This window comes from Macaca mulatta, chromosome 15, assembly GCF_049350105.2.
Source record: "Macaca mulatta isolate MMU2019108-1 chromosome 15, T2T-MMU8v2.0, whole genome shotgun sequence".
NCBI classification, from domain to species: Eukaryota; Metazoa; Chordata; class Mammalia; order Primates; family Cercopithecidae; genus Macaca; species Macaca mulatta.
The window spans coordinates 21,982,501-22,008,139 of NC_133420.1; the positions used below are offsets into that span (position 1 = coordinate 21,982,501).

The 25,639-nt window shown below is 44.0% G+C and overlaps 1 protein-coding gene and 1 long non-coding RNA gene across 3 annotated transcripts in view; one reads left to right on the forward strand and one right to left on the reverse strand.

The window, feature by feature from the left end:
• Nucleotides 1–10,837, reverse strand: part of PBX3 (PBX homeobox 3) — a 226,731-nt gene extending 215,894 nt beyond the window's left edge. The window contains exons 1-2 of one of the 2 annotated variants that reach the window (XM_015116821.3): nt 10,174–10,837; nt 9,186–9,259 (exon numbers count right to left, since the gene is read on the reverse strand). In XM_015116821.3, the coding sequence (XP_014972307.1) occupies nt 9,186–9,259; nt 10,174–10,373 (274 nt within the window). In that variant the 5' untranslated portion in view covers nt 10,374–10,837. The remainder of the gene's footprint in view (nt 1–9,185; nt 9,260–10,173) is intronic. The other variant, XM_015116823.3, reaches the window with a different exon arrangement.
• Nucleotides 10,838–11,910: 1,073 nt separating this feature from the next.
• Nucleotides 11,911–14,239, forward strand: LOC144335117 (uncharacterized). Its single transcript, XR_013405564.1, has 2 exons — nt 11,911–12,423; nt 14,056–14,239. It is a non-coding gene; the product is annotated as an uncharacterized LOC144335117 (long non-coding RNA).
• The last annotated feature ends 11,400 nt before the right edge of the window (nt 14,240–25,639 follow it).

Sequence of the window (25,639 nt, forward strand, 5' to 3'; positions counted from 1 at the left end):
ATTATAAATAATCTAGACCAACTACAGAGTAATGTCTGTGAACAATTATCACAAAACTAAAACATGGATGGCTGTCAGTTGGTGGCAGAGTTCTTGCTTTCATAATAAATATAAAATCAATTTCCTGCTCTAGTTCCTATTCCAAGTTGAAAATGATATATCTGACTATGAATTCCAACAACCTTCATCCGTAGTTTTAAAAAAAAAAAAAAAGGCCGGGCGCGGTGGCTCAAGCCTGTAATCCCAGCACTTTGGGAGGCCGAGACGGGCGGATCACGAGGTCAGGAGATCGAGACCATCCTGGCTAACACGGTGAAACCCCATCTCTACTAAAAAAATACAAAAAAACTAGCCGGGCGAGGTGGCGGGCGCCTGTAGTCCCAGCTACTCGGGAGACTGAGGCAGGAGAATGGCGTGAACCCGGGAGGCGGAGCTTGCAGTGAGCTGAGATCCGGCCACTGCACTCCAGCCTGGGCGACAGAGTGAGACTCCGTCTCAAAAAAAAAAAAAATGATTGGGGGGGGAGAAAAGAAAGAAAAATGAAACTTGTAAGACCACCTAAGTCAATTCTTCCTCATTTGAGGACACTTGGATAGTTAAAGAAAGATGCACATTTAAGCTTACCATTTCAAATATATATATTTTTTAATGCAATGTTTTCCTCCCCGTCAAATGCCATTCAAGAATTTCATAAGTCCTTCCCAATAATTCCTCTATAAATTATTTGCAGGGCTTAGTATATCTGAAAGCCTGCAGAAACCTTTTGTTTAAATAATAACATGCAATTTCAAAAGCTTTTTGTTCCCTTTTCAATCAAAAATAACTTCATATGTTTTAAATGAAATTTTGCAAGTAATCAGAGACTAATGAGGATTCATTGATTTAACTAGTTCAGGGAATCAGAGAAGGCAGTGAGAATTTAAAGTAACCAAGTGTTTCATTTAGAAAAGCAGCTAATGTGGTAGGTACACTAAGTCCTCTTCACAGCAAAATGTAATCAGGACTTTTGTCTCAGGAGAAACTCATCCTTCTCTCTGTGCACATTCCTAACTCACATTAATGTTAACGGGCATCACACATGCACACCGAAGAGATGCCTGCCTTGGTAGTATGCATGCATGGCAGCTGTGGTGACTAAATAATCCATATGGCTCTGAAGAGAAGATATGGTTTACTGGGTCCAGAGTCACAGCTACAGTGGTGGAATTCAGACACTACAACTAAACCCCAGTAGGAATGCCTTACCCAAACCCTCTTCCTTCTAACCATACCCAGCAAATATAGTTAGGCCAGGGTTTTGCAATTCCGTCCTCTATGGATGGTTTGTAGACAGAAGTCCCATGTTTGAGGAAATCTTAACCTTCTCATAGGCACAGAAGTTCTGTCTTCCCCTTTTTCCCCACAGGCATCCTAGTATTCATTCACATATTTCTCCACAGAATATAAGAAATATCACAAAATAGCTTTATAGAGAAAAATTCAGAGGCCTGGCTTAGGCCACAAAAGTCAACAAAATCTGAATCAAGTATGAAATTCCATCTTCCACACAAAATGCCATCAGTAATCTTACCTATAAGATATATGCTGAAATATAAATTCCACAGGTTGTATAAAGGGCAGTTTAACCATGAATTATAATTGTTACAGCTTTTATGGAATCAAGTCATAATGTTAATACTCATTTAATATATAATTTTCTGAAGCCCAATTCAACTTCTTCCTTCCTTCCCTAGTGAAGAAAATATCCTTGTGAAGTTCAATTTAGTGACACTGGTGTACAAGCCCATACACAGAAGTTTATGCTTCTGAAAAGAGATAAGTGATAAACAGTTCATTAGCCACGTTAATGAAATTATGTTTTAGGAAAAAAAAAGACTGGGTGACACAAAAATTTTAGTATATTTTTCTATAGAGATAGTACAATAAAAACTTTATATTCAGTATCTCCAATTAGGTCAATTAATATTCAGAAAAATCCTGTAACATTTCGTTTAAATAATCATAGGAGGGGGAAAAAAGAATCCACCAATGTTCTGGAAGCTTCTCTAGACCTTTCAATCAATTTTATTTATATGCAAAACCAAGAGAAACTCAAAAAAAAAGAAAAAAAAAAAAAAAAACAAAGCTCCTCCTGATGCTAAAGCTCTCAATTTACTGACAGGCAAATGGCTTCATGCTGCCACTTAATCTCATTTCTTGCATAATGCCCTCTAATTAGCATATCAAAGTGAATTAATACTTCTAGGGCATTAGCAATGGGGAAATCTGCTCCAGGCTCACAATAGCAGTTAAGAGAGAGCCAAGAAATCCTCAAAAACACCACAAACCACTTTGCATTGCAAAACTGTTCAATTTATTTATCCTCTCTCTCTAAACACTTTTACCGCACACTGTTTTACTACTGTTCACCAAACAAAATGATAATTGCCAAAGTTACCAGCATCTGTAATGCCTGTTTAGAATCTTAATTTAGACTATGTTGCAGATAATTTCTATATGCAACCATTTGTTCTATTATAAATGTTAATATAGAGACACTGAAAATATTGACATTCTCAATTAGTTAATTTGAATTTGAAATAAAATTTTATGGGATTTTAAATTTATGAATTTTTTAATGTAAAAAGCCACCTGCTGGACTCTGATTCCTAAGAAATATGCTTTGAAAACTGAATGTGTCACATAAAAGAAAACAAAACAAACAAAAAATCATTTTGCCATAACATATGTTCAGTCTCACAAATAACGGTTTAAACATCGTGAGGAATCATCAGCATTAAAAGGATTACATTGTATACCAAGTCTTCATTAATATGATCACAAAAAAAGAGTTCTTATCTAAACAGTTTAATATTTTTAAAGCACTTAAGTTGAAAGAAGTAGAAAACTTTTAACAACACTTTATCCATAAATATTTTTAGCTGCTTTCATACTAACCTGTTACTATTATGTAGACAGAGTTATGCAAAAAAAAGTTATGCCAATTCAGTTTGATACATTCTATCACACCAATTTTTTTGCTAGACATACACTCAAATTTAGTGCCAAAGTAAACTAGTTACCATTAAAACCTACAAACATATTATACTATGGAATATATCTATGAAAGAATAATACAGAAGAAATTCTTGTTGCAATTCTGCCTATAAAAGGGATAATTAGAATCAAGTGTTGAAGATTAATAAAATTTATTTTTTAATAAGATCTGAGTTTGAAGGCATAAAAAGGTGGTTTATTTTTTCAGTAGCTTATTCAAGAATTACTTATTTATTGGCTAAATATAGCACTGCCACCTAGATGTGATAGCAATTTGTCTGATTAACTTCAATAACTTTGTAAAAAATCTGATAACCAGTTCTGAAAAACTTTTACCAATTTATATTACATAGTGATATAAATTATTTACTCTCTTCATACTTAAAGACTCAAATGGCCTACTGAAGTAGAGCAAATGCTTGAAAAGGTCAACACGGGCTTGAGGGGGGAGGTGGTGGATATGTGTAAGCTTTGTTAGTTAATACCTAAATCATGCTGATCACACTGATAAATGGCTAAAACACAAGCCTGCTAAGAAAACAAATAAAACATTTTTTTTCATAATGTCAATATTGAACTAATAAATATCTAAAGATGTTCACATACACGAATAGGGAAAAGATAATCGAAAACCTTGTATAACTTGAAGTATTAGTGCTGATATGTTAAGTATTTATTCTGAATAGATACCTCATGGTAGAGTATAAAATAAAGTGATGACTGACTTAGGGTGTGGTTCATGAAATGCAGTTTCAATTCTTATAGTCCCACTTCATATAATGTAACTTCATCCTATACCACGCCACTATAAAGTATCAAAATGTAAATAATCCAACTAAGACATTAATTTAAATTTGCCTCGGAAGTAATCTTTTACAAAATTTATAAATTGTGATGGAAATATACAGGCAAAATTAATTAAAAGGAAAAGGATCACAGTATGAAAAATGTAGACAGGTACATTTTATGAAAGCCGATCAACCAGTGTGTTCTTTGGGGCAAGTCAGGGCCCTTTGCTAGTGTATTAATAGACTTCTGTTTCAGAATAAAATTATGTAAATTAATAAAATAACATAGTAAAGTCCCAAATAAAATACGAAAACTACACAAATCTGTAATAAAATGAGGGTCATTAAAACTAAGGCACAAAAGAATTACTTGCACAGATCAAGTTAGTATTGACATGAGAGTTCAATACATTTTTATTGGGAAGGAAAAAAATAAAGAATGGGATTGGAAAATGTCCCAACATTTTAAAGATAATATCCACATGATACTTTAGATCATGAAGTTCTAAACCAGCTTGGCAATGAGATTTTTCTCCAGGTTTTCTACAAATACATTATATGTGTTATTTTGTTAGGATGGAAGTGAAAGAATAAAAGTTAGAAAAATCCCTTTCTTTTACAACTTCTCTGAAAACCTCCTACAAAAGCTCCAGTAAGATATCAAATCTATAAAAATAGGGAAAAAAGGTAAAATATTAAGTTACTTTAAGAAAAATATATTGATAAAGCAATACAATTTATAACATTTCCAAGATACTCTGATTTTGTATTTTTCCTGTTTAATCACTTAATATTTCCAATGTAAACAGACCTAATGCCTAAAATTGACATGAAATTTAAAACATTAATGCTCCATTAAAATTTGCTTCAAAATAATTTTGGAATGGTGGGAATTACAGAGAAAACAACACTGGCCAAGTAGTGCTAATTGCTGAAGATGGGCACTGAGTTCATGGGAGGTTCAAGAATCTCTTCTCTCTGCATGTATTTATGTTTCAAAGGTGTCCACAATAAAAAGTTGTTAAAATCTAGAAAATAAGTTCATTAAAACAAAATGTGTTTCATGAAAACACAAAAAGGAATCGTGTATGGAACGGGCATTTGTTTTTAAAACTTGAAACAAACAATGATAATTATATTGGAAATACTGCAAGAGCAACTTAAAAGCATATGCAAAACATATAATAACATTTAGACTAATATATAACAATTTTCACCTTGCTAAATTTTCACTTTAAAAAATTGATTTTTACACATGCAGAATTAAAAGAATCACACAGCACTGTACAAAGAAAAATGTAACACATTTTAATACTAAAACCTTAAAAAGAGAAACACACCAGAAAAAGACTCCAAAGAGTCTCTAAACCTGTAGGTTCAGAATTAAACAGAGAGGGTCGAATGACAGTACTGCCTTGTCTCTTTGAAAGCTAGCCACACTTATAGCAATAAAGACAAAAGGTTTAATCTCACATCATATACTAAATGCATATAAAATCTCACTTGTAAACTACACTCTTGATCTAGTTTTAATATCTAAAATTCTTATGACTCTTTCTAGGGAGGGTTCCTTTAAAAGCAAAGCATTTTTACTAGTCATTTTCTTCTCCTTAAACATAAAAAATACTTCAACCAGCCCAACCAGCCAAGCAGGCCTTTCTCTTCCCCTGCGGACACCTCCTGCAGTAGAGAAGTTCATTAAGTTTTATGATCTTCCCAAGTCAGTCCTGCTTATAAGCCTCACAAAGGCTACAAATCTGGCAAACCATCATGTATGCCATTAGCCATTACTAGTAAATGAACGCTATTTAGGGTTTGTGGTGGCAATAAATCAGAGTTTGGTTGGCAGCCATCAACATGGAGTATTTTAACCTATCATTTAAAAAGGAAAAGTTGTGGGTTTTTTTAATGCATAACATTCTTCACAACAATATGATTCATATTATCTACTAAAATATGGGATTTCATTTAAAAAATAAGTATTTTTTTCTTGAAAAAGAACTATTTCCTTCACTTAAACTCGCATAATTAAGGACTTCGGAAAAACGGCAGATTTTTTAGGATGAAATATTTCACAAAGGAAAGCACTTCAACAATTAAGATTAAGATGACCAAAGAGAGGTGGGGGCATACACCAAAAGAGGTATGCAGGTGAGCAGATCTTGTGGCATCAGGGATATTTAATAAGAGACAGATGATAAAATATGGCTTTAAAAATCAGGAGAAAAATCTTAACATATCAACAATTATCTCATTGGTTACTTAGTTTAAAATAAACAACTATTTTTATTTTAAAGCCTGTAACTTTTTGGATGCTCTCAAAATGCACAAATATCACAATTCAACAATGAGAGACATTTCTGCCCAAAAATAGTGGTATGATCAATTTTACAAAAGAATACATTCTCAAGGAAAAGCATCATCTTATAGTAAAACTATACTTTCCTTACCTCCCAACAAGAAAATAATATAATTGTTGTAGATCACCCATTTATCTGTCGGAAGGGAAAAAATACCTTTTCATATATGGTGGTTGGGTGGGGGGAACAGATGTTTTCTAAACTAAATCCCCCATGTGCATCAGAACTGGCAGTGTTCACTGCCTGATCAGAAACCTTAAAATCTACTGGCAGATCTACAAATAAACTGATTTTTTTTAATGATTTTGTCTTATTTTAGAAGAAAAGCACAACTGAAATGACATTACCCACTGAAGTGACAGTTCACCCTCAACCCCCCATTATGCAGAATAGAGTCATCAACATAATGTTCCTGGTTTCTATTCATAAATGACTAGGTAAACTTTCTCTAGATTACAAAGAATTAATCTTTAGGTATTATTAGATTAAATAAAATGATTTTTTTTAAAAACCTGTATGCAATATACATATATTCTACAATGTTTCTTTTATAAGTTCATGTTTCTGAAGCATGACCGACTATGGAAGCAGGAGTGGTGGTGGGGGGACTTGGAATTTGCAGCCCCGCTTTCTTTGCTTTGGTAACACTAATGTCTACACAGATGTTTTATTTCAAATTGAGGATTCTGAGTCCTCGTCTCGTTCTAAGACTAGTTTTGGAGAGTGAGGTGAAGCTATGGGTAGTAGGGGAGAAAGGAGAGAAGAGAAAGAGCTTCACCCCCATCAATCACTCAGTACTTAAATCCCATCCCTCTCGAGCTTAGAGAGGCTGGCAGGAAGATGCCTCTGCCCAGACAGCCGCCTTTACTCTTTGTCGGCTGTTGGCTTTTTACAAAAGAGATAACGTGCAAATGTGGATCCACTGGCCAAAGCACAAAAAGAGGATCTAATTTACAAGTTATCACTGAAAGCCCCAGAAACAATTTTAAAACACAGAAATTTCTTTTGTCAGCTGCCTCTTCGTTTTTAAATAGCAATAGCCCTACCAAAGCTCTCTCTACCAGTAATTCCAGACTTTGAAAAGACTTGTTTCTTTTTCGTAACTCACCTTTGACATGTGGTTGACTATACTTTCCTTTCAGAATGGTGTAACTAAGTCCTGTGCAAATAAGCAACTAAAGGACTTATGCTTCCTAATTGAATTCTGCCTGCTGCTAAATGTCTCAACATGAAAAGCAGTTTGCTGGGTTTAGTTCTCAAGCTAGCTAGGCCAAAACTTTAAAAAGGCAAAAATAAATAAATAAATACATACATACATACAAATAATGAGAAGGGGATGAGAAGCAATAAGTATCCATCCCCTCTCCCTAGTAATACAAGTCTGTATAAAGTCGAATCAATCTTAATATTCACAACACAGTCAATACCCCAGTGCTTAGCTGTCAGCAGAAACTGAAGTGGAGCCCTGATAGCAGGAAAACCCTTGGACATTAAGAAACAGAATTTACTGAGAATTGCATACTTTTAAGCTTCTAAACTAAGAATCTTCAAGACTTAAGGCTAGATATCTTATTTTACAGTCAGATAAAAATTATCTACTGTTTTAAATCACAATGCTTTCTAAAGGTAGCTAAAAATCAACACAAAATAAAAGTTAGTAATTCCAAAAAGGATCACTGAGCATTAAGAAACCAGCCATAATATGTGAATGAAAACCAGGAAAAGTACTAGTTGGCCTCCCTTATTATTTGCTGCTTATTACGGTTTAGCATACATATTTAATAGACAGCAATAACTCATTATCTTTTGTTGATTACTTTTAGGATCAGAGTAGTATTGCAAAGCGAAAAACCTGTTTCAAAGAAGGCTGACTCACCTATCAACCTAACAATTATTTGCACTGTGCTATTTGTACACTCAATTTAAACACAATCACATGTAACCTTTTAAATAGCATCCCTTGGATAGTGCTATATCCTGGACTTCAACTTTTTCTCCTTTGCCTCAACTTTCAAAATGGCAACTTTAAAATACCATACATCCAACACATACCAAAAAAAAAAAAAGAAAAGAACAGGAAAAAAATAAACAGTAGAGCTTGTTTAATGTACTTGTTTGCCACATACAGGGAAGATAATGCCAAATACAAACTAAAACATCCAAATCTCTGCTTCAATTTGAGCAGTTACCTCACTTCAAGACTAAAAGACCTTCAATTAACAAATAAAGTCTGACAAGAAAGTTAAACTGAAACGAATTAGCAAAAATTTGCCAAATATGTACCTGTAGTTTTCATTCCAGCACTTCTGCAAAACCTATCTTCTTACATATTCCCTGACTTGGACACTTCAAAATTGTTTAACCTGCATCTGTGGACCTTTTTATACTTTATATATTAAGCAGTTACAAGTGTAATGACTTCAGGATACAAAATAAGACAAGTATTAACAGATGTAATACATTGTATATGTCTACACATCATTACCCTTCCTCGATTCTCTAAAGTAGTCTTCCCACCTAAAACACTAATTCAAGCATGCTACTGGGGTCTGTTCAATTGCATCTATTCTTCTATCCGTGCAGCTGAAGCTTAAGACTGTCTAAGTAAAACAAAGTTCGGGTGATGCTTCTCCCGGGGACTCGGTCCTGGCATCCAGTCTCCCGTTGCTCCTTTTAAAAACTGACACACAAACAAGGCGAAAGGAGAGGGGAGAGGACGGCTGGCGCTCCGGGCCCCCTCCCCGCCTGCAGCCAGGGGCGGCCGCCGAGGGACGGCGATCCAACCCAGTCCGCACCTACACTTCATTTTACACCAGGAGCAGAACTGAGAAATCGACTCCAGATTTATTGCAGTTTTTTCTCAAGATCAGGACGTGGGAAGGAGAGAATGATCAAAGATGGCGGTGCCCAAAAGCAGCAGCTCTCAACTGGAGAGTCGAAGGAGTAGCTCCGACCCCCACCTCGGGGGTCTCCAGGCCCACTGTGGGGCGCAGCGTCTTACCTGTTTTCTCTTTGATCTCACACAGGACGCTGAAGAGCGCTGGTTTCATTCTGTGACAGTTCAGGGCATGTTTCCTAAAAAACAAATAACAAAACACAAAGGTATTAGCATCACCTATGGAATAATATGGCGCCTTCCTTTAAGTTAGACCCAAGATTTAATTCCAGCCCCCCCTTTCTGGAAGGCCCTTTTGAACCGTGGGAAGTCAACAGAAACTCCAGTTGACTAGTTCCCGACAGCCTTGTGCAAGCCCCGGCGGCGAAAGCTGCAGCCGGAACGAGGCGGACCCATCTGCCCGGCAGGCAGCAGCCTCGGCCACCGCAGACGCGAACCCGCGCGGGGAGCCTCGCCCCAGGGGCAGACGAAGGCGACCCGGAGGAGGGGACGAGAGCGGAGGGGCTCCCGCGTCCGCTCCTGGGCAGAGGGAGCCAGCGCGACGCTGCCAGTCGGCCGACTGCGGCCAGCAGGAGGGGGACAGCTCGGCAAAGTTTGCAAGGCGGCCCTCCCTCCCCAAGAACTTGGCCGTCCGCACCCGGACCCGCCAGGAAATCGCCCATCGCCCAGCGCCGGGCCCGGGTGGCCGCCCGCATCGCGAGGTCGTCCCGCGGCCACGGGAGCCGGCGCCTGGACTCCCGGCCGGAGAAGAAAGTTGCACTTCCCGGCGGCACGGCCCGCACGGGGGTCGGGGCGGGAGGTTTAAATCCGTGGGAGGGGGCCGGGCTGCGAGGGGCAGGACGGGGAAAAGGACGCCACGGAATCCGCGCCGCCCCGAGTCTGTCCCGAGCCCCCCAGAGCAACTTTGCCGACTCCCGCCCGCTTCGAGGGGCGCGGGCAAGTCCCCCCGAGGCCGGGGCGGGCGGCCGGCTTTCGGAGAAAGTTCCCCGCCGGGGGCTGCGGCCCTGGCCCCGGGCGCCACCCCGGGCCCCGACTCCGCCGCGGGCCCGGCTCCCGCACACACACAAAAGATGCTTAATGAGACGACACCAACTTTGCTTGCGCCTCGTCCAAGCTCTGGTCGGTGATGGTCATGATCTGGTGGAGGATGTCGCCGATGTCCTGCTTCCTGCCGTCGCCGTCCGCCCCTTCGTGGCCGTGCGGGGGAGGCGGCAGGGCCATGCCCCCCTGCACCGAGTGGCCGGCCAGGTTCACCCCGGCCAGAGTCTGCAGCATCCTGGATTGATCGTCCATCCCGCCGCGCGCGGGCGGGAGCGGGCGGCGGCTGAGGCGAAGGCTGAGGCGGCGGCGGCGGCGGCGGCGGCGGCGACGAGGGAGGAGAAGAAAGAGGGGGAGGGGGAGGGGGAGGCGGCCGCGCGCTCCCCGCCCGCGCGGGGAGGGGGCGGCCCGGCAGGCAGGGCCCGCGGCTGAGGCGATGCGGACGGGCGCCCGGCTCCGGCTTCCGCCGCCGCCGAGGCTGAGGAGAAGCGGCGGGCGGAAGCGCCGGGCTCCGCGGCGGTGGCGGAGACCGAGGCGGCGGCGCCCGCTGCCCTCACGCGGCCGCCGTGCCGCCTCCTCGCCGCCGCGCGCCCCGCCGGGCGGCCCCGCGCAACTTGCTCCTCAGCGCCCGCCGAGTTGCCGGGACGCCCGCCGCCCCCCGCGCCAGCCTGCGCACTGCCCTCCTCGGCCGCCGCCGCCGCCTCGGCCGGGCGGGATCCGAGCCCCGGCGGCCCCGGGGGAGGCAGCGGCGGCGGCGGCGGGCGGCGGCGGAGGAGGAGGCCTGCGGGCGGGCCGCGGGGAGCGAGGGGGGCGGAGGAGGAAAGTTTGGGAGCAGGCGGGCAGAGGCGGCGGGGACGCGCAGCCCGGAGGAGGGCCCTGGAGGGCCGCGCGCTGGGCGGACAGCGGATGGATAGGGCGGGAGAAGTCGCCGCCGCCGCCGCCGCCGCCGGAGCCGCGCACCCAGCCAGCAGCCGCCGCGGACCGGGCTGGAAGGCCGCTGGGCCGAGGGATTGACAGGCTGCCAGTGCCACTCACTCACTGCGGCCCGGCGCCGGGGGGAGGGGCGGGGGCCGGCGAGGGCGGGGGAGCGCTCCTCAGACCCCGCCCCCAGGGCGGCGCGCGCGCTCATTGGGTCCTGCGCCTCCCGCCGCCGCCGCCGGCACCGCCCCCCGGTCCCGGACCGTTCCCTCTGGCCCCTGATGCTCCGCTCCTCGGAGTGCGCCGCTGGATCCTTGCTCTAGTCTCGTCACGTCCGAACCCCCCGGGATAGACCGGGCCGGCCCACAAACGCTGTGCCCGCACCCCGACTCCTGCTCCATGCTTTTGACAGTCATGGGAGCGGGGGGTTGTATATGGGACAGGGGGCAACTCGCTCCAAAGCCAACCGTGTGCTCCCCCGCCGCACCCGTGAGCTTCACGCCTCGGACAGCGCCTGGTGCACTTTCCCGCTCTTCCTGTCAGGAGGTGGTGCCCTCTGGGTACCAGGCCGCTCGTCCCGGGCCAATCGCAAAGCGCTTAGAGCCGAATGGGGCGGGACAGAGGCAAGCAAGGGTTGTCCCAATTGGAGCTTTCGAAAGGTCCTGGGCAGAGGCGGGGAAGCGGCGAGTGGGGGCCTAGCCCCGCCTGCGGTCGCCACGGTAACCGAGAGGGCGCAGCTCAGCATTGGCGCCAGCACCGGGGCCTTTCGCTGTCCCGCAATGGGTGACCAGTTGAGGTGGGATCCTGTGATCTCTCACGTGCTTGAAGTCTGAGCTGAGTGGACCTGAGTGCCATAGACTTTCTTTTGCAAGGGGAAATGTGTCAGAGGGAAGCGAGTCTGGGAGGAGGGAAAGTGCCTTCAGTCCAGGACTAATTTCAAGGTTTACAACACTTTACACACTCTGCAACTCCTGATAATCCAGGGACTACTCTTTTGGCAGCATTTGCTATTCGATGCCTCCGGATGCACCGAAGCTGCAAAAACGAGCTCTTCATTACAAAGATACATTTGTTCAGGAAGAGACTGGATTTCACTTGTCAACTTACCCATCACCACGAGTCATTTAATGTTGGTAACGCCGGCCACGATTTTTTGTATCTGTAACACCCCTTCTTCCATTGTATTCTATCTACAAATAACTGAAGGCTCACATTATTTTGGAATATGGACCTCCGCCTCTTGTGGAGACTTGAGATTGCTCTTAAGCTGATTTCCCAAATAGGGGTTTAAATGTGTATTCCCCATTTTAGATTCATGAAGTTCACACTAGATGAGTCCTTTGGTTCGGTGGTTCGGAAAAGTCTCCTTGTTCCTTCCCCAAACTCAGTATGCTGTCTTACCTGAAACCAAAAATAGGGGTATGAGGATATGAAAAATGGCTCTTACTCTGCAGGGTTTAATGTAGGACAAGCAGTTCTTTAAATGCCAGATGGATTCTTGGAATGAAGCAGGCTACTCGGTTCCAGGTTCTTTCCTTCATATGTTGTGTGTACTTTTAAATACTCCCCACTGCAAAGCTAATAGCTAAGCTTACAGTTAGGCAAGCTAAAATCCTTACAAACTGCACAGCTGCTGAGGAGGGAGTTCCAAAAAATCCACTCTGCTTACTTACCTCCAAAGAAGAACCCCCTTCATGTTCATTAATATTCCCTGCTCTTCTCTCCCCCATTGATATGTCAAGTTTCCAATTCTTCTTTCAAGCCCCCATTGTGGGTTACTCATAGTCGTCATTGATTGGGTTTTTCCTTTATTCTTAATTTGTCTTTTAAAGCTGTCACCAGATCCTTAGGCATTTTTGCCAAAAGGCACAGGAGCAAGCGGTCAACCTTTCATAATTCTCCAACGCTGAAGATGCAAAACCACAGAATTCTAACTGAAAGATGTCTTAAATTCTGAGATTCCTTCCAGCTCTAAAATGCAATGATCCTGTGACTCACTATTAGGACTCCTCTCTGCCCTCCTTCTAGACTCATAATCTTGACTAATCAGTCATGAGGATGAGGCTAATTAGCAATGAGGATTTATGGTTATTTCTAGCCCACTCCAAACAATGAGTTATGTAAGTAAAGCAACATATATAAAAATGTAAATAGGTTGGTGGCTCATGCCTGTAATCCCAGCACTTTGGGAGGCCGAGGAGGGCAGATCACAAAGTCAGGAGTTTGAGAGGTCTAGACCACTCCAAACAATGAGTTATGTAAGTAAAGCAACATATATAAAAATGTAAATAGGCCAGTGGCTCATGCCTGTAATCTCAGCACTTTGGGAGGCCGAGGCGGATGGATCACGAGGTCAGGAGTTTGAGACCAGACTGGCCAACATGGTGAAACCCCATCTCTACTAAAAATACAAAAAAATTGTCTGGGCTGGGTGGCAGGCGCCTGTAATCTCAGCTACTCAGGAGGCTGAGGCAGGAGAATCACTTGTACCCAGGAGGCGGAGGTTACGGTGAACCGAGATCATGCCACTGCCCTCCAGCCTGGGTGACAGAGTGAGACTTAGTCTCAAAAAAAAAAAAAAAAGGAAGTAAGTAAGTAAAATTAAAGAAACACTTAAGCAAATAAAGGCAATTGGGAACTATGGGCTATGTAAACAAACCAGAACATAAAAACATAAATTAGAATTAAGAAACCAGTTAGGAAAATGCCAGCAATTAGGAATAAAACAACTTGTTAAACGTCTAACACCCGCAGTTATTTTATGGTACACACCTCTAAACCCATGGTCGTTCAGTGATGTGGAAACTTGATACCATAATTCTGCCTTAAGTGATTGAATTAGACTGACCTTCTGCTTGGGAGTCTTCTCTTTTTGTTGTTATCAGTATGAGTTGCAGTAGAAGCCTGAGGACCCTAGCAAGGATTCCTTCACAGGCTCATTGACAACTGCCATTGATTTAAAGCATAACTTTCTTTAGATTGGTTTCCAAGCCTCAATATAACTGTCAACTAATTGCAGATGCTCCGAGATTCTCTTGTGCTTGTGCCAGTGTCTCATGTAGAATATTGCCTGACCTCTGCTCAACAATCTGAGTCACAAGGTTGATGCCTTCCCAGATGATAGAATAGAAGTTCCCTGAGTACCTGGGTCTGTCTTTGCTGTTTCTAAGGTAGTAATTACTAAAATGTCAAGGGAAATGAAATTGACTTTTGGTGAGCAGACATTCATGTAAAGTTAACAGTGACAAAGTGGTGAAAACCAAGTAGGTGTTCCTTCATGGCCATCCCTTTCTATGAGTTTATATTAACATCACCATTGCCTCTGTCATCAATATGGTGACTATCACAGCACATGCCATTATTGAGCACTTTCTTTGGGGGTACACTATCCTCTGTGTCCCCTTGCTTCATCTTATTACAGTCTCACAACAGCCTGCTTGGGACTGTTATTAAATAAGAAATAGAATGAGACAGAGTAAGAAATCTCCACAAGACCACAAAGCCAGTAAGTACTAGAGCTTTAATTCAAATATTGATCTATGTGGCTGCAAAGACTACCATATAAAACACTGTGCAAAAAAGGAATTTAGCCAGGCTGGTGGCATACAGCTGTAGTCCCAGCTACTTTAGAGGCAGAGACAGGAGAACCGCTTGAGTGCAGTAGTTTGAGGCTGCAGTATGCTACGATCACACTTGTGAATGGCCACTGCACTCTTGCTTGAGCAATGTAGTGCTACCCTTTCTCTTAAAAATTTTTTTAAAGTTATTTAATTATGAAGTATAAATCACATGACCTTAACAGATAAACTGAAAAATTAATGAAAATAAGTAACTAAGTGCTTAACAATGAGAGAATAAACAGCTATATTAGAGGAATCCAGGTCTCAAGGCAGGGGAGGAGGGAAGTTAAGGACAGTTAGACCATTCTTCAAAGCCACATTGGGTCCCACCTCTCTGAAGCTTTTCTGTGATGCCTGTCTTCTCTGATCTTTGTCACCTCTAAACTCCCTCAGAAGGTTGCAATAAGATCATGTCATTGCACTCTAGCCTGGGCAACAGAGTGAGACTCTGTCTCATAAATAAATAAATTAATTAACTCCCTCAGTATATGTTGCCTGTAATACATAACCTATCACCATCCTAGATAATCTTGTGCTGTTTGCTCTCCATCCACCTCTGAGAGTTTCTTCATCTAGGTCATAAACATGTCAAGGGCAAGGTGTTGTAAGATGTGACTATAATATGACAGATTTGATTTTTTTTAAATCATAGACATCTAACAAAAGGTAACACTCTCCAACTTGTCACTTTGGGGAAACTGATTAAATGCTTATTCCCAAAATGTATCATTGCTCCATTGCTTTAGGAATGACTATTTATTTGTTTATCTGTTTGTTCATTTATTTGTTTCTCTAGAGAGTGAGACTTGCTCTGTCACCCAGGCTGGAGTACAGTGGCACGATCATAGCTCACTGTAACTTTGAACTCCTGGGCAATCCTCCTGCCTCAAGGCTCCTGAGTAGCTGAGACTGCAGGTACATGCCACTACACCCAGCTAATGTTTTGTATTTTTTTGTACGGACAAGGTCTCGCTATGGTGCTTAGGCTGAATTCAAACTCCTGGCCTCAAGGGATCATCCCACCTCAGTCTCTCAAAGTACGGGGATTACAGGCATGAGCCACTGCACCCGGACAGGAATGACTCTTTAGAACTGGTCTTTACAATTGATAGCACATGTGACATATGACCAACGTTTATCTTCTAAGGATGGATTTGACTGAGTAACCAAAGATTTAGTGGGATGACAGTCCCTCCTTCTACAGTGAGGCCTTTAAAAGAGAATATTTATCAGAATGTATAATTTCTAGAAAAATTTGATAGAATGCTCCCTTTCTTATGTCCTTTCATAGCACCCAGTACAGTGCAGTTTCATACAGAATAGACAGTTGGGGCCGACATGAGCAGTTGTTGGCCTGCCATCCATTGACTGACTTCCTTCTACACCAATAGAAGCCTGATTTTATTCTGAAGACAACGTGCTCAGTCCCAATCAAGGTCTAAAACAAGTATGAGCATCCTGTCCCCTGCCTTCTGAGCCTGTCAGGAGGAGGGGTGACCTTGCTGATTTTTTAAAAAAGGGACAGACAGGCCAGGCACGCTGACTCATGCCTGTAATCCCAGCACTTTGGCCACTGCACGCCAGCCTGGGCAACAGGGCGAGACCCTGTCTCAGAAAAAGGAAAGAAAACGGGATAGACATGGCTCTTCTCTCCTTCATTTATCTCTCTCTTTCTATCTTTGAATGTAGTCCCGAATCTGGAGTGCTCACAGCAGCCACCTGTGATAATGAAATGAAAATGTGAAGACAAAATCAACATGGTTTCGTGATTTATCTCTGTGGTCTTCCTCCCAAAGCCTGTAATCCCAGACTAATAATTAGAAAAATATTACACAAATACAGGGCCGGGCTCAGTGGCTCATGCCTGTAATCCCAGCACTTTGGGAGGCTGAGGCAGGTGGATCACGAGGTCAGGAGATAGAGACCATCCTGGCTAACACAGTGAAACCCCGTCTCTACTAAAAATAACAAAAAATTAGCCGGGCGTGGTGGTGGATGCCTGTAGTCCCAGCTACTTGGGAGACTGAGGCAGGAGAATGGCGTGAACCCAGGAGGTGGAGCTTTCAGTGACCTGAGATCTTGCCATTGCACTCCAGCCTGGGCGACAGAGTGAGACTCCATCTCCAAAAAAAAAAAAAAAAATAGAAAAGAAAAAGAAAAATATTACGCAAATACTAATTGAAGGACATTCTACAAAATACCTGATCAGTAATTTGTCTGGTCTTTGTACGCCTTGTAACTGCCAAGGTCATAAAAAGTAAGAAAAGCTGAGATAAGAAGAGCCTAAGGAGAAATGAGGACTGGATGTAATCTGGCATTCTGGACGGGATCCTGGAACAGAAAAGGAATATTAGGTAAAAACTATAGAAATTTGAATAAAGTATAAACTTCAGTTAGTGATAACATATCCATTGGTTCATTAATTTCAAAAAAGTACCATATTAATGTGAGATGTTAATAATAGAGGAAACAGTGTATGGGATATTAGGGAACTCTCTGTACTACCTTCTAATTTTTATCTGTAAATACTTTAAAATAAAACATTCAGGGCCAGGAGTGGTGGCTCACGCCTGTAATCCCAGCACTTTGGGAGGCTGAAGCAGGAGGATCACAAGGTCAGGAGATTGAGACCATCCTGGCCAACATGGTGAAACCCCGTCTCTACTAAAAATACAAAAAAATTAGCCGGGCATGGTGGTGGGCGCCTGTAGTCCCAGCTACTCGGGAGGCTGAGGCAGGAGAATGGCATGAACCCGGGAGGTGGAGCTTACAGTGAGCCAAGATTGCGCCACTGCCCTCCAGCCTGGGTGACAGAGCAAGACTCTGTCTCAAAAAAAAAAAAAAAGAAAATGAATAAGTAAATAAAATAAAATAAAACGTTCACTCAAAACAAAAATAAACATGCTAAGTAGGGCAGAAAGATAGGGAGAGTCTAGGTGTCTGCAGACATTGTCCAACATCTGAACCAAAGAAGTAACTGCTTTCCCTTGGATTTCTAGTTTTGTGAGTAAATTCATCTCCTATTTTAAAATCCTATTGGCTGGGTTTTCTGTATCTTGCAGAAAAGCTGATATAGCACTATAAACACTTAAATGACAGATATATGTGTGAAGGGATGGATGGATGGATGGATGGATGGATGGATGGATGGGCTGATGGGCGGATGGATGGAATAGCCTAGCACAATGCCTGGCACATAGTAGGAGTTCCTAGAGCTGGGGAGATGATGTATGATTTAAAAAAAAAAAAAATTCCAATCTTTGTATTGCATTCCTGGGAGGTAACATCTAAAACCCTTGAAATCTCCCAAGCTGTAAAAGTGTTTTTATTATTCATGAGGCCCTTAGATCACATCTAATTTTATGCTAAAGTGATGACTCAGGATGGTGGCTGGTCACCAGAAAGACCAACCATGTGATTAGAGGGTTGGGGCTTTGAGGAAGCTGGAGATTGAGTTCAGTCATAAGGCCAATGATTCAATCAATCATGCCTATGTAATGAAACTCTGATAAAAACTCTGGACATCCAAGCCCAGAAAAGCTTCCTGGTTGGTGAATACATTGATATGCCAGGAGGGTGATACACCCTGACACCATAGGGAGAAGCATGGAAGCTCTGCATTCAGGACCCTCCCAGCCCTTGCCCTTGACCTCTCCACTTGACTGGCCTTGGTTTATATCCCTTATAATTAAACTATAATCCTAAGTATAGTGTTTTCCCTAGTTCTGTGTCATTCTAGCAAATTATAGAACCTAAAGGGGTCACAGGAACACCCAAATTTTCAGCCACTTGGTCAGAGGTACAGGTGACCAGGGGACCTCAGAACTTGTGGCTGGCATCTGAAGTGAAAGCAGTCTAGTTGGGCACCATGCCTTTAACTGGGATTAATTGACTGGCATTTCTAAGAGGCCTATTTAGAGGAACCTAATTTAATTGAGACAAGTTCCTTTTGCCTTTTGCCCACCTCCTTTTCCCAGCCTGTAGTTGATGTCTGGAGCTCCCTGAGTCATCTTGGCCCATGAAATGATCTTGAGAGTGGAAGTCATGCACTAGGATAGTGAAGCAGAAGCTTAAGAACCTGGGGCACGGATGGCACCATGAAGCCACCATCTAAGGAATAACACCAACCCTTGATTGCTTCCTCCAGACAGCTCTTACGGAAGGAAGAATAAACTTCTGTCTTACTAAATCCACTACCATATACTTATTTCCAGTATAGGCAGCCAAACTTAATCCTAATTAATAAGGAAGCCAGTGTCTAACATAGAAAAAGTACAGCTGTAAGCACTGTAGCCCTGTAGTTAAGAGTTCTGCATCTGGGATCAGGCAAACTTGGATCTGAATCCTAGCTCCACCACTAAATGTCTACTTGGCCTTGGTCAGTTTATTTAGCCTCTCAGTTTTCTCATCTGTCAATGACAGTAATAATAATAATAATAATAGTAATAATAACCTACCTGCCGGGCACAGTGGCTCACACCTGTAATCCCAGCACTTTGGAAAGCCGAGGTGGGTGGATCACAAGGTCAAGAGATGGAGACCATCCTGGCCAACATGGTAAAACCCCGTCTCTACTAGAAAGTACAAAAATTAGCTGGGTGTGGTGGCACGTACCTGTAGTCCCAGCTACTTGGGAGGCTGAGGCAGGAGAATCACTTGAACCCAGGAGGCAGAGCTTGCAGCGAGCCAAGATCGTGCCACTGCACTCCAGCCTGGCAATAGAGTGAGACTCCGTCTGAACAAAAAAGACCTAACACACTGAAGTATAGTAAAAACTAAGCATTACAATGGATACGAGAGTCAATTGTAAAAGGTAAATCTCTAATCTTTGCTTCCCAGTCCTCCACATCCTAAGATTCATCTTCAGTTCTCTGCCCTCCTTTTCCTCCTCCTCTTTTCTCTCTTCCCTTTTCTTCTTTCTCCTTCTCTTCCTTTTCCTTTCTCTTTATCCTCTTCCCTCATCTTCCTATTCTTTTGCTCTTTTTTTCTCTTCTGTTCCTACCCTTTCACCCTCTACAATTTAGTTAGTTCACCCCACAGCCAGCCCTGCACCTGTAATTCCAGCTCCTGCTTCATTTTCCGAATTCCTCTCCTAACAACTGGACCTCGCCCGTCTGGCCTACCAGTGCTTCAAACTCCGATTCTCCTCTGTATTCATTATCTATTGCTGTGAAACAAATTATCCCAAAACTTCTTGGCTTAAAATAACAAACATGGCTGGGCGCGGTGGCTCAAGCCTGTAATCCCAGCACTTTGGGAGGCCGAGACGGGCGGATCACTAGGTCAGGAGATCGAGACCATCCTGGCGAACACGGTGAAACCCCGTCTCTACTAAGAAATACAGAAAACTAGCCGGGCGAGGCGGCGGGCGCCTGTAGTCCCAGCTACTCGGGAGGCTGAGGCAGGAGAATGGCGTAAACCCGGGGGGCGGAGCTTGCAGTGAGCTGAGATCCGGCCACTGCACTCCAGCCCGGGCGACAGAGCCAGACTCCGTCTCAAAAAAAAAAAAAAAAAAAAAAAATTAACAAACATGAGGCCGGGCGCGGTGGTTCACACCTGTCATCCCAGCACTTTGGGAGGCCGAGGTGGGTGGATCACCTGAAGTCAGGAGTTCGAGACCCGCCTGGCCAACCTGGTGAAACCCCATCTCTACTAAAAATACAAAAAAAACTTAGCCGGATGTGGTGGCGGGCACCTGTAATCCCAGCTACTCAGCTGAGGCAGGAGAATCACTTGAACTTAGGAGGCGGAAATTGCAGTGAGCTAAGATTGCACCATTGCACTCCAGCCTGTGCCACAAGAGTGAAACTCCATCTCAAAAGAAGGAAAAAAAAAACATGGATTATCTCACATTTTCTGTGTGTTAGGAATCTAGACCCAGCTTAAGTGGATGCCTCGGGGTTAGGCTCTTCATGAAGCTGCAATCAAGGTGACAGCTAGAGCTGCAGTCATCTCAAAGCACACCTGAGGGGAAGATCCACTTCCCAGCTCACTCACATGGCTGCTGGCAAGCTCAGTGATTGTTGGCCAGATGCATTGGTTCCATCACCTCTGGCCTCTCCATAGAGCAGCTCACAACATGGTAGCTGGTTTCCAACAGAGTGAGGGAACCAGAGAGCAAGAGAGGGCAAGCAAGATAGAAGTCAGTGTTTTGTTTTGGTTTTTTTAAGCAGAGTCTCGCACTGTCGCCCAAGCTGGAGTGCAGATCTCAGCTCACTGCAACCTCTGCCTCCCCGGCTCAAGCGATTCTCCTGACTCAGCCTCCCAAGTAGTTGGGACTACAGGTGCCTGCGACCACACCCAGCTAATTTTTGTATTTTTAGTAGAGATGGAGTTTCACCATGTTGGCTAAGCTGGTCTCAAACTCCTGACCTCAGGTGATCAGCCCACCTCAGCCTCCCAAAGTGCTGAGATTACAGGCATGAACCACCACGCCTGACCAGTCTTTTTGTAAGGTAATCTCAGAAGTGAGACCCTATCTTTTTTGCTGTGTTCTCTCTCTCTTTTTTTTTTTTTTTTCTTTCTTTTTTTGGTGAGATGGAGTCTCGCCCTGTCACCCAGGCTGGAGTGCAGTGGCACGATCTCGGCTCACGGCAACCTCCGCCTCCCAGGTTCAAGCAATTCTCCTGCCTCAATCTCCTGGGTAGCCAGGAGATTGCCACCACGCAGGGCTAATTTTTGTATTTTTAGTAAAGACAGGGTTTCACCATGTTGGCCAGGCTAGTCTTGAACTCGTAACCTCAGGTGATCCACCCACCTTGGCTTCCCAATGTGCTAGGATTACAAGCATGAGCCACCATGCCCAGCTGCATTCTCTTTTTTTAAAACAAGTCACTAGATCCAGATGACGCTCAAGAAGAAGAAATTGCATAGAACATGAGTATCAGGAGATGAAACCCTTTAGGGACCAGCTTGAAGGTAGCCTAACACACCCTAAATTGAATTCTCAATGACAAATCAAATCATTGCGTGATCCTTGCCCTTTCACTTCCGCTTACATTCCATGGAATCTACATCTGCAAGCGCTTCTTAGCTGGGCCTTCAAGACCCTCCAAAAACTATCCCAGTTCTCTCTCCGGACTTATTTCCTACTAATCTCTTTCATACTTCAACATTATGATCAACCCTAACACCCCCACACTTTTTGGCCTCCTGCCTTTTGCTTATACTGTTCCCTCCAATGGGAATGCATGCTCTGATGTTCCCACCTGCAAGAGTGCTGTCTAACCTCCACGCAAAGCTCTTCCACATACAGTATCTCAATTGAACCTCGAAGTAACTCAAAACTTTGAAGACGGCTGGGCACAGTGGCTCAGGCCTGTGATCCTAGCACTTTGGGAGGCTGAGGCAGGCGGATCACCTGGGGTCGAGAGTTCGAGACCAGCCTGACCAATATGGAGAAACCCCATCTCTACTAAAAATACAAAATTAGCCGGCCGTGGTGACACATGCCTGTAATCCGAGCTACTCGGGAGGTTGAGGCAGGAGAATCGCTTGAACCCGGGAGGCGGAGGTTGCAGTGAGCTGAGATCATGCCATTGCACTCCAGCCTGGGCAACAAGAGCGAAACTTCATCTCAGGAAAAAAAAAAAAAAAGTTTGAAGACAAGTAATGTTAACCCTATTGTACAGCTACAGTTGTGAAAATAAAAGCTACTGACACTGAGCACTTAGTTTGTGGCAGGCACTGTGCTAGTAGTTTCTCATATAACATCTGATTACACCTTCACAACAACCCTATGAGATGGGCTGTAACCTCCGCATCTATAGTTGAAGAAATCAAGACTTAAAGACGTCCACTTTTTGTACAACCTATAGATATTAGGAAGGAAAAAAAAAAAAGGGTGTCCACTTTTTAACTTGACCAAGGTCACATGGCTGGTAAATGAACTGTGATTCAAAAACATCATCTACATCATCTGGCCGGGTACAGTGACTCACACCTGTAATCTCAGCATTTTGGGAGGCTGAGGGGGGCAGATCAGTTGAGATCAGAAGTTGAAGACCAGCTTGGCCAACATGATGAAATCCCATCTCTGCCAAAAAATACAAAAATTAGCCAGGCATGATGGTGCATGCCTGTAGTCCCAGATACTCAGGAGACTGAGGTGGGAGAATCGCCTGAACCCAGGAGGTGGAGGTTGCAGTGAGCCGAGATCACACCATTGCACTCCAGCCTGGGAAACAGAGTAAGAACTTGTCTCAAAAAGAAAAAAGGAAAGAAAGAAAAAAGAAAACAAAAACAAAAAAGTCATCTGAGGCCGGGCGCAGTGGCTCACGCCTGTAATCCCAGCACTTTGGGAGGCTGAGGTGGGTGGATCACCTGAGGTCAGGAGTTCGAGACCAACCTGGCCAACATGGTGAAACCCCATCTCTATGAAAACACAAAAATTATGGCCGGGCATAGTGGCTCATGCCTGTAATCCCAGCACTTTGGAAGGCCGAGGCAGGCGGATCACGAGGTCAGGAGATCAAGACCATCCTGGCTAACATGGTGAAACCCCATCTGTACTAAAAATACAAAAAAAAAAAAAAAATTAGGTTGCAGTGAGCCGAGATTGCGCCACTGCACTCCAGCCTAGGCAACAGAGTGAGACTCGGTCTCAAAAAAAAAAAAAAATTAACTGGGCGTGGTGGCACTCACCTGTAATCCCAGCTACTTGGGAGGCTGAGGCAGGAGAATCACTTGAACCTAGGAGGCAGAGCTTGCAGTGAGCCAAGATTGCGCCGCTACACTCCAGCCTGGGTGACAGAGCAAGACTCTGTCTCAAAAAAAAGTCATCTGGTTCAGCATCCTTGTGACAAACCCCCATTGTACACTGCCTCTTATGGAGTTATGTCACTTGTCCAAGGTTACATGTACAAGGTCTGCTACTAAGTAACCGAGTGGAAAAGAGATCCAGGACTTCCGACCCTTTCCACCATACAAGTTGTCTCCCTGCTCAAGTGTCTCCTTGAGAAGGCCTTTCTTCACCCCCAAGGAAGAAAGTACTCCTTTTTTAAGTCCACAACATCACTTGGTTCCTTGTAAATGTATATCTTTTTAAAATTGTGGTAAAATATACATATCATAAAATTTACCATTTTAAATATTATAGGCCGGGCGTGGTGGCTCATGCCTGTAATCCCAGCACTTTGGGAGGCCAAGGGGGGCTCCCAAAAAAAAAATATATATATATACACACACATATATATAGAGAGAGAGAGAGAGTAAGGTATAGTTCATTGCCATTAGGTGCATTCACATTGTTGTGCAACCATCACCACTATCTTTCTCCAAAACTTGTTCATCATTCCAAGTTGAAAACCTGTACCCATTAAACACTACCTCTCCAATCCCTCTTCCCCACAGCCCCTGGCAATCGCCACTCTACTTTCTGTCTCTATGAATTTCACTACTCTAGATAACTCTTAGAAGTGAAATCACAAAGTATTCATCTTTTCATGATTAGCTTATTTCACTTTAACTTTCATCCATATTATAGCATGTGTCAGAATTTCTTTCCTTTTTGAGACTGAATGATATTCTTTTTTTTTTTTTTTTTTTTTGCGACAGAGTCTCGCTCTGTCGCCCAGGCTGGAGTGCAGTGGCACCATCTCGGCTCACTGCAAGTTCCGCCTCCCGGGTTCACGCCATTCTCCTGCCTCAGCCTCCCGTGTAGCTGGGACTACAGGCGCCTGCCACCGTGCCCGGCTAATTTTTTTGTATTTTTTTTAGTAGAGACGGGGTTTCACCGTGTTAGCCAGGATGGTCTCAATCTCCTGACCTCGTGATCCGCCCGTCTCAGCCTCCCAAAGTGCTAGGATTACAGGCGTGAGCCACCGCAACTGGCCAAGACTGAATGATATTCTATTGGCCAGGTGCAGTGGCTCACGCCTGTAATTCCAGCATTTTGGGAGGCCAAGGTGGGTGGATCACCTGAGGTCAGGAGTTCGAGACCAGCCTGACCAACATGGAGAAACCCCATCTCTACTAAAAATACAAAAATTTAGCCAGGTGTGGTGGCACATGCCTGTAATCCCAGCTACTTGAGAGGCTGAGGCTGGAGAATCGCTTGAACCCAGAAGGCGGAGGTTGTGGTGACCCAAGATTGTGCCATTGCATTCCAGCCTGGGCAACGAGAGTGAGATTCTGTCTCAAAAAAAAAAGAGAGATCAAGACCATCCTGGCCAACACAGTGAAACCCCATCTCTGCTAAAAATACAAAAAAAAAAAAAAAAATTAGCTGGGCGTAGTGGTGCATGCCTGTAGTCCCGCTACTCGGGAGGCTGAGGCAAGAGAATCATTTGAACCCAGGAAGCAGAGGTTGTAGTTTAGCTGAGATCGTGCCACTGCACTCCAACCTGGAGACAGAGCAAGACTCCATCTTAAATAAATAAATAAATAAATAAATAAATAGGGCCGGGCGCTGTGGCTCAAGCCTGTAATCCCAGCACTTTGGGAGGCCAAGACGGGCGGATCACGAGGTCAGGAGATCAAGACCATCCTGGCGAACACGGTGAAACCCCGTCTCTACTAAAAAATACAAAAAACTAGCCGGGCGAGGTGGCGGGCGCCTGTAGTCCCAGCTACTCAGGAGGCTGAGGCAGGAGAATGACGTAAACCTGGGAGGCGGAGCTTGCAGTGAGCTGAGATCCGGCCACTGCACTCCAGCCTGGGCGACAGAGTGAGACTCTGTCTCAAAAAAATAAATAAATAAAAAATAAATAAATAAATAAATAAGAAAAAATATTCTGTTGAATGTATATAGCACATTTTGTTGATCCATTCATCTGTCAATGGACACTTGCGTTGCTTCCACCTTTTGGCTATTGTGAACAATGCTGCTATGAACATTGATATGGTTTGGATCTGTGTTCCCCCCCAAATCTCATGTTGAATTGTAATCCCCAATGTTGGAGGAGAAGCCTGGTGGGAGGTGACTGGATCATGGGATGGATCCTTCAGGAATGGTTTGGCACCATCCCTTTGGTGCTGTTCTTG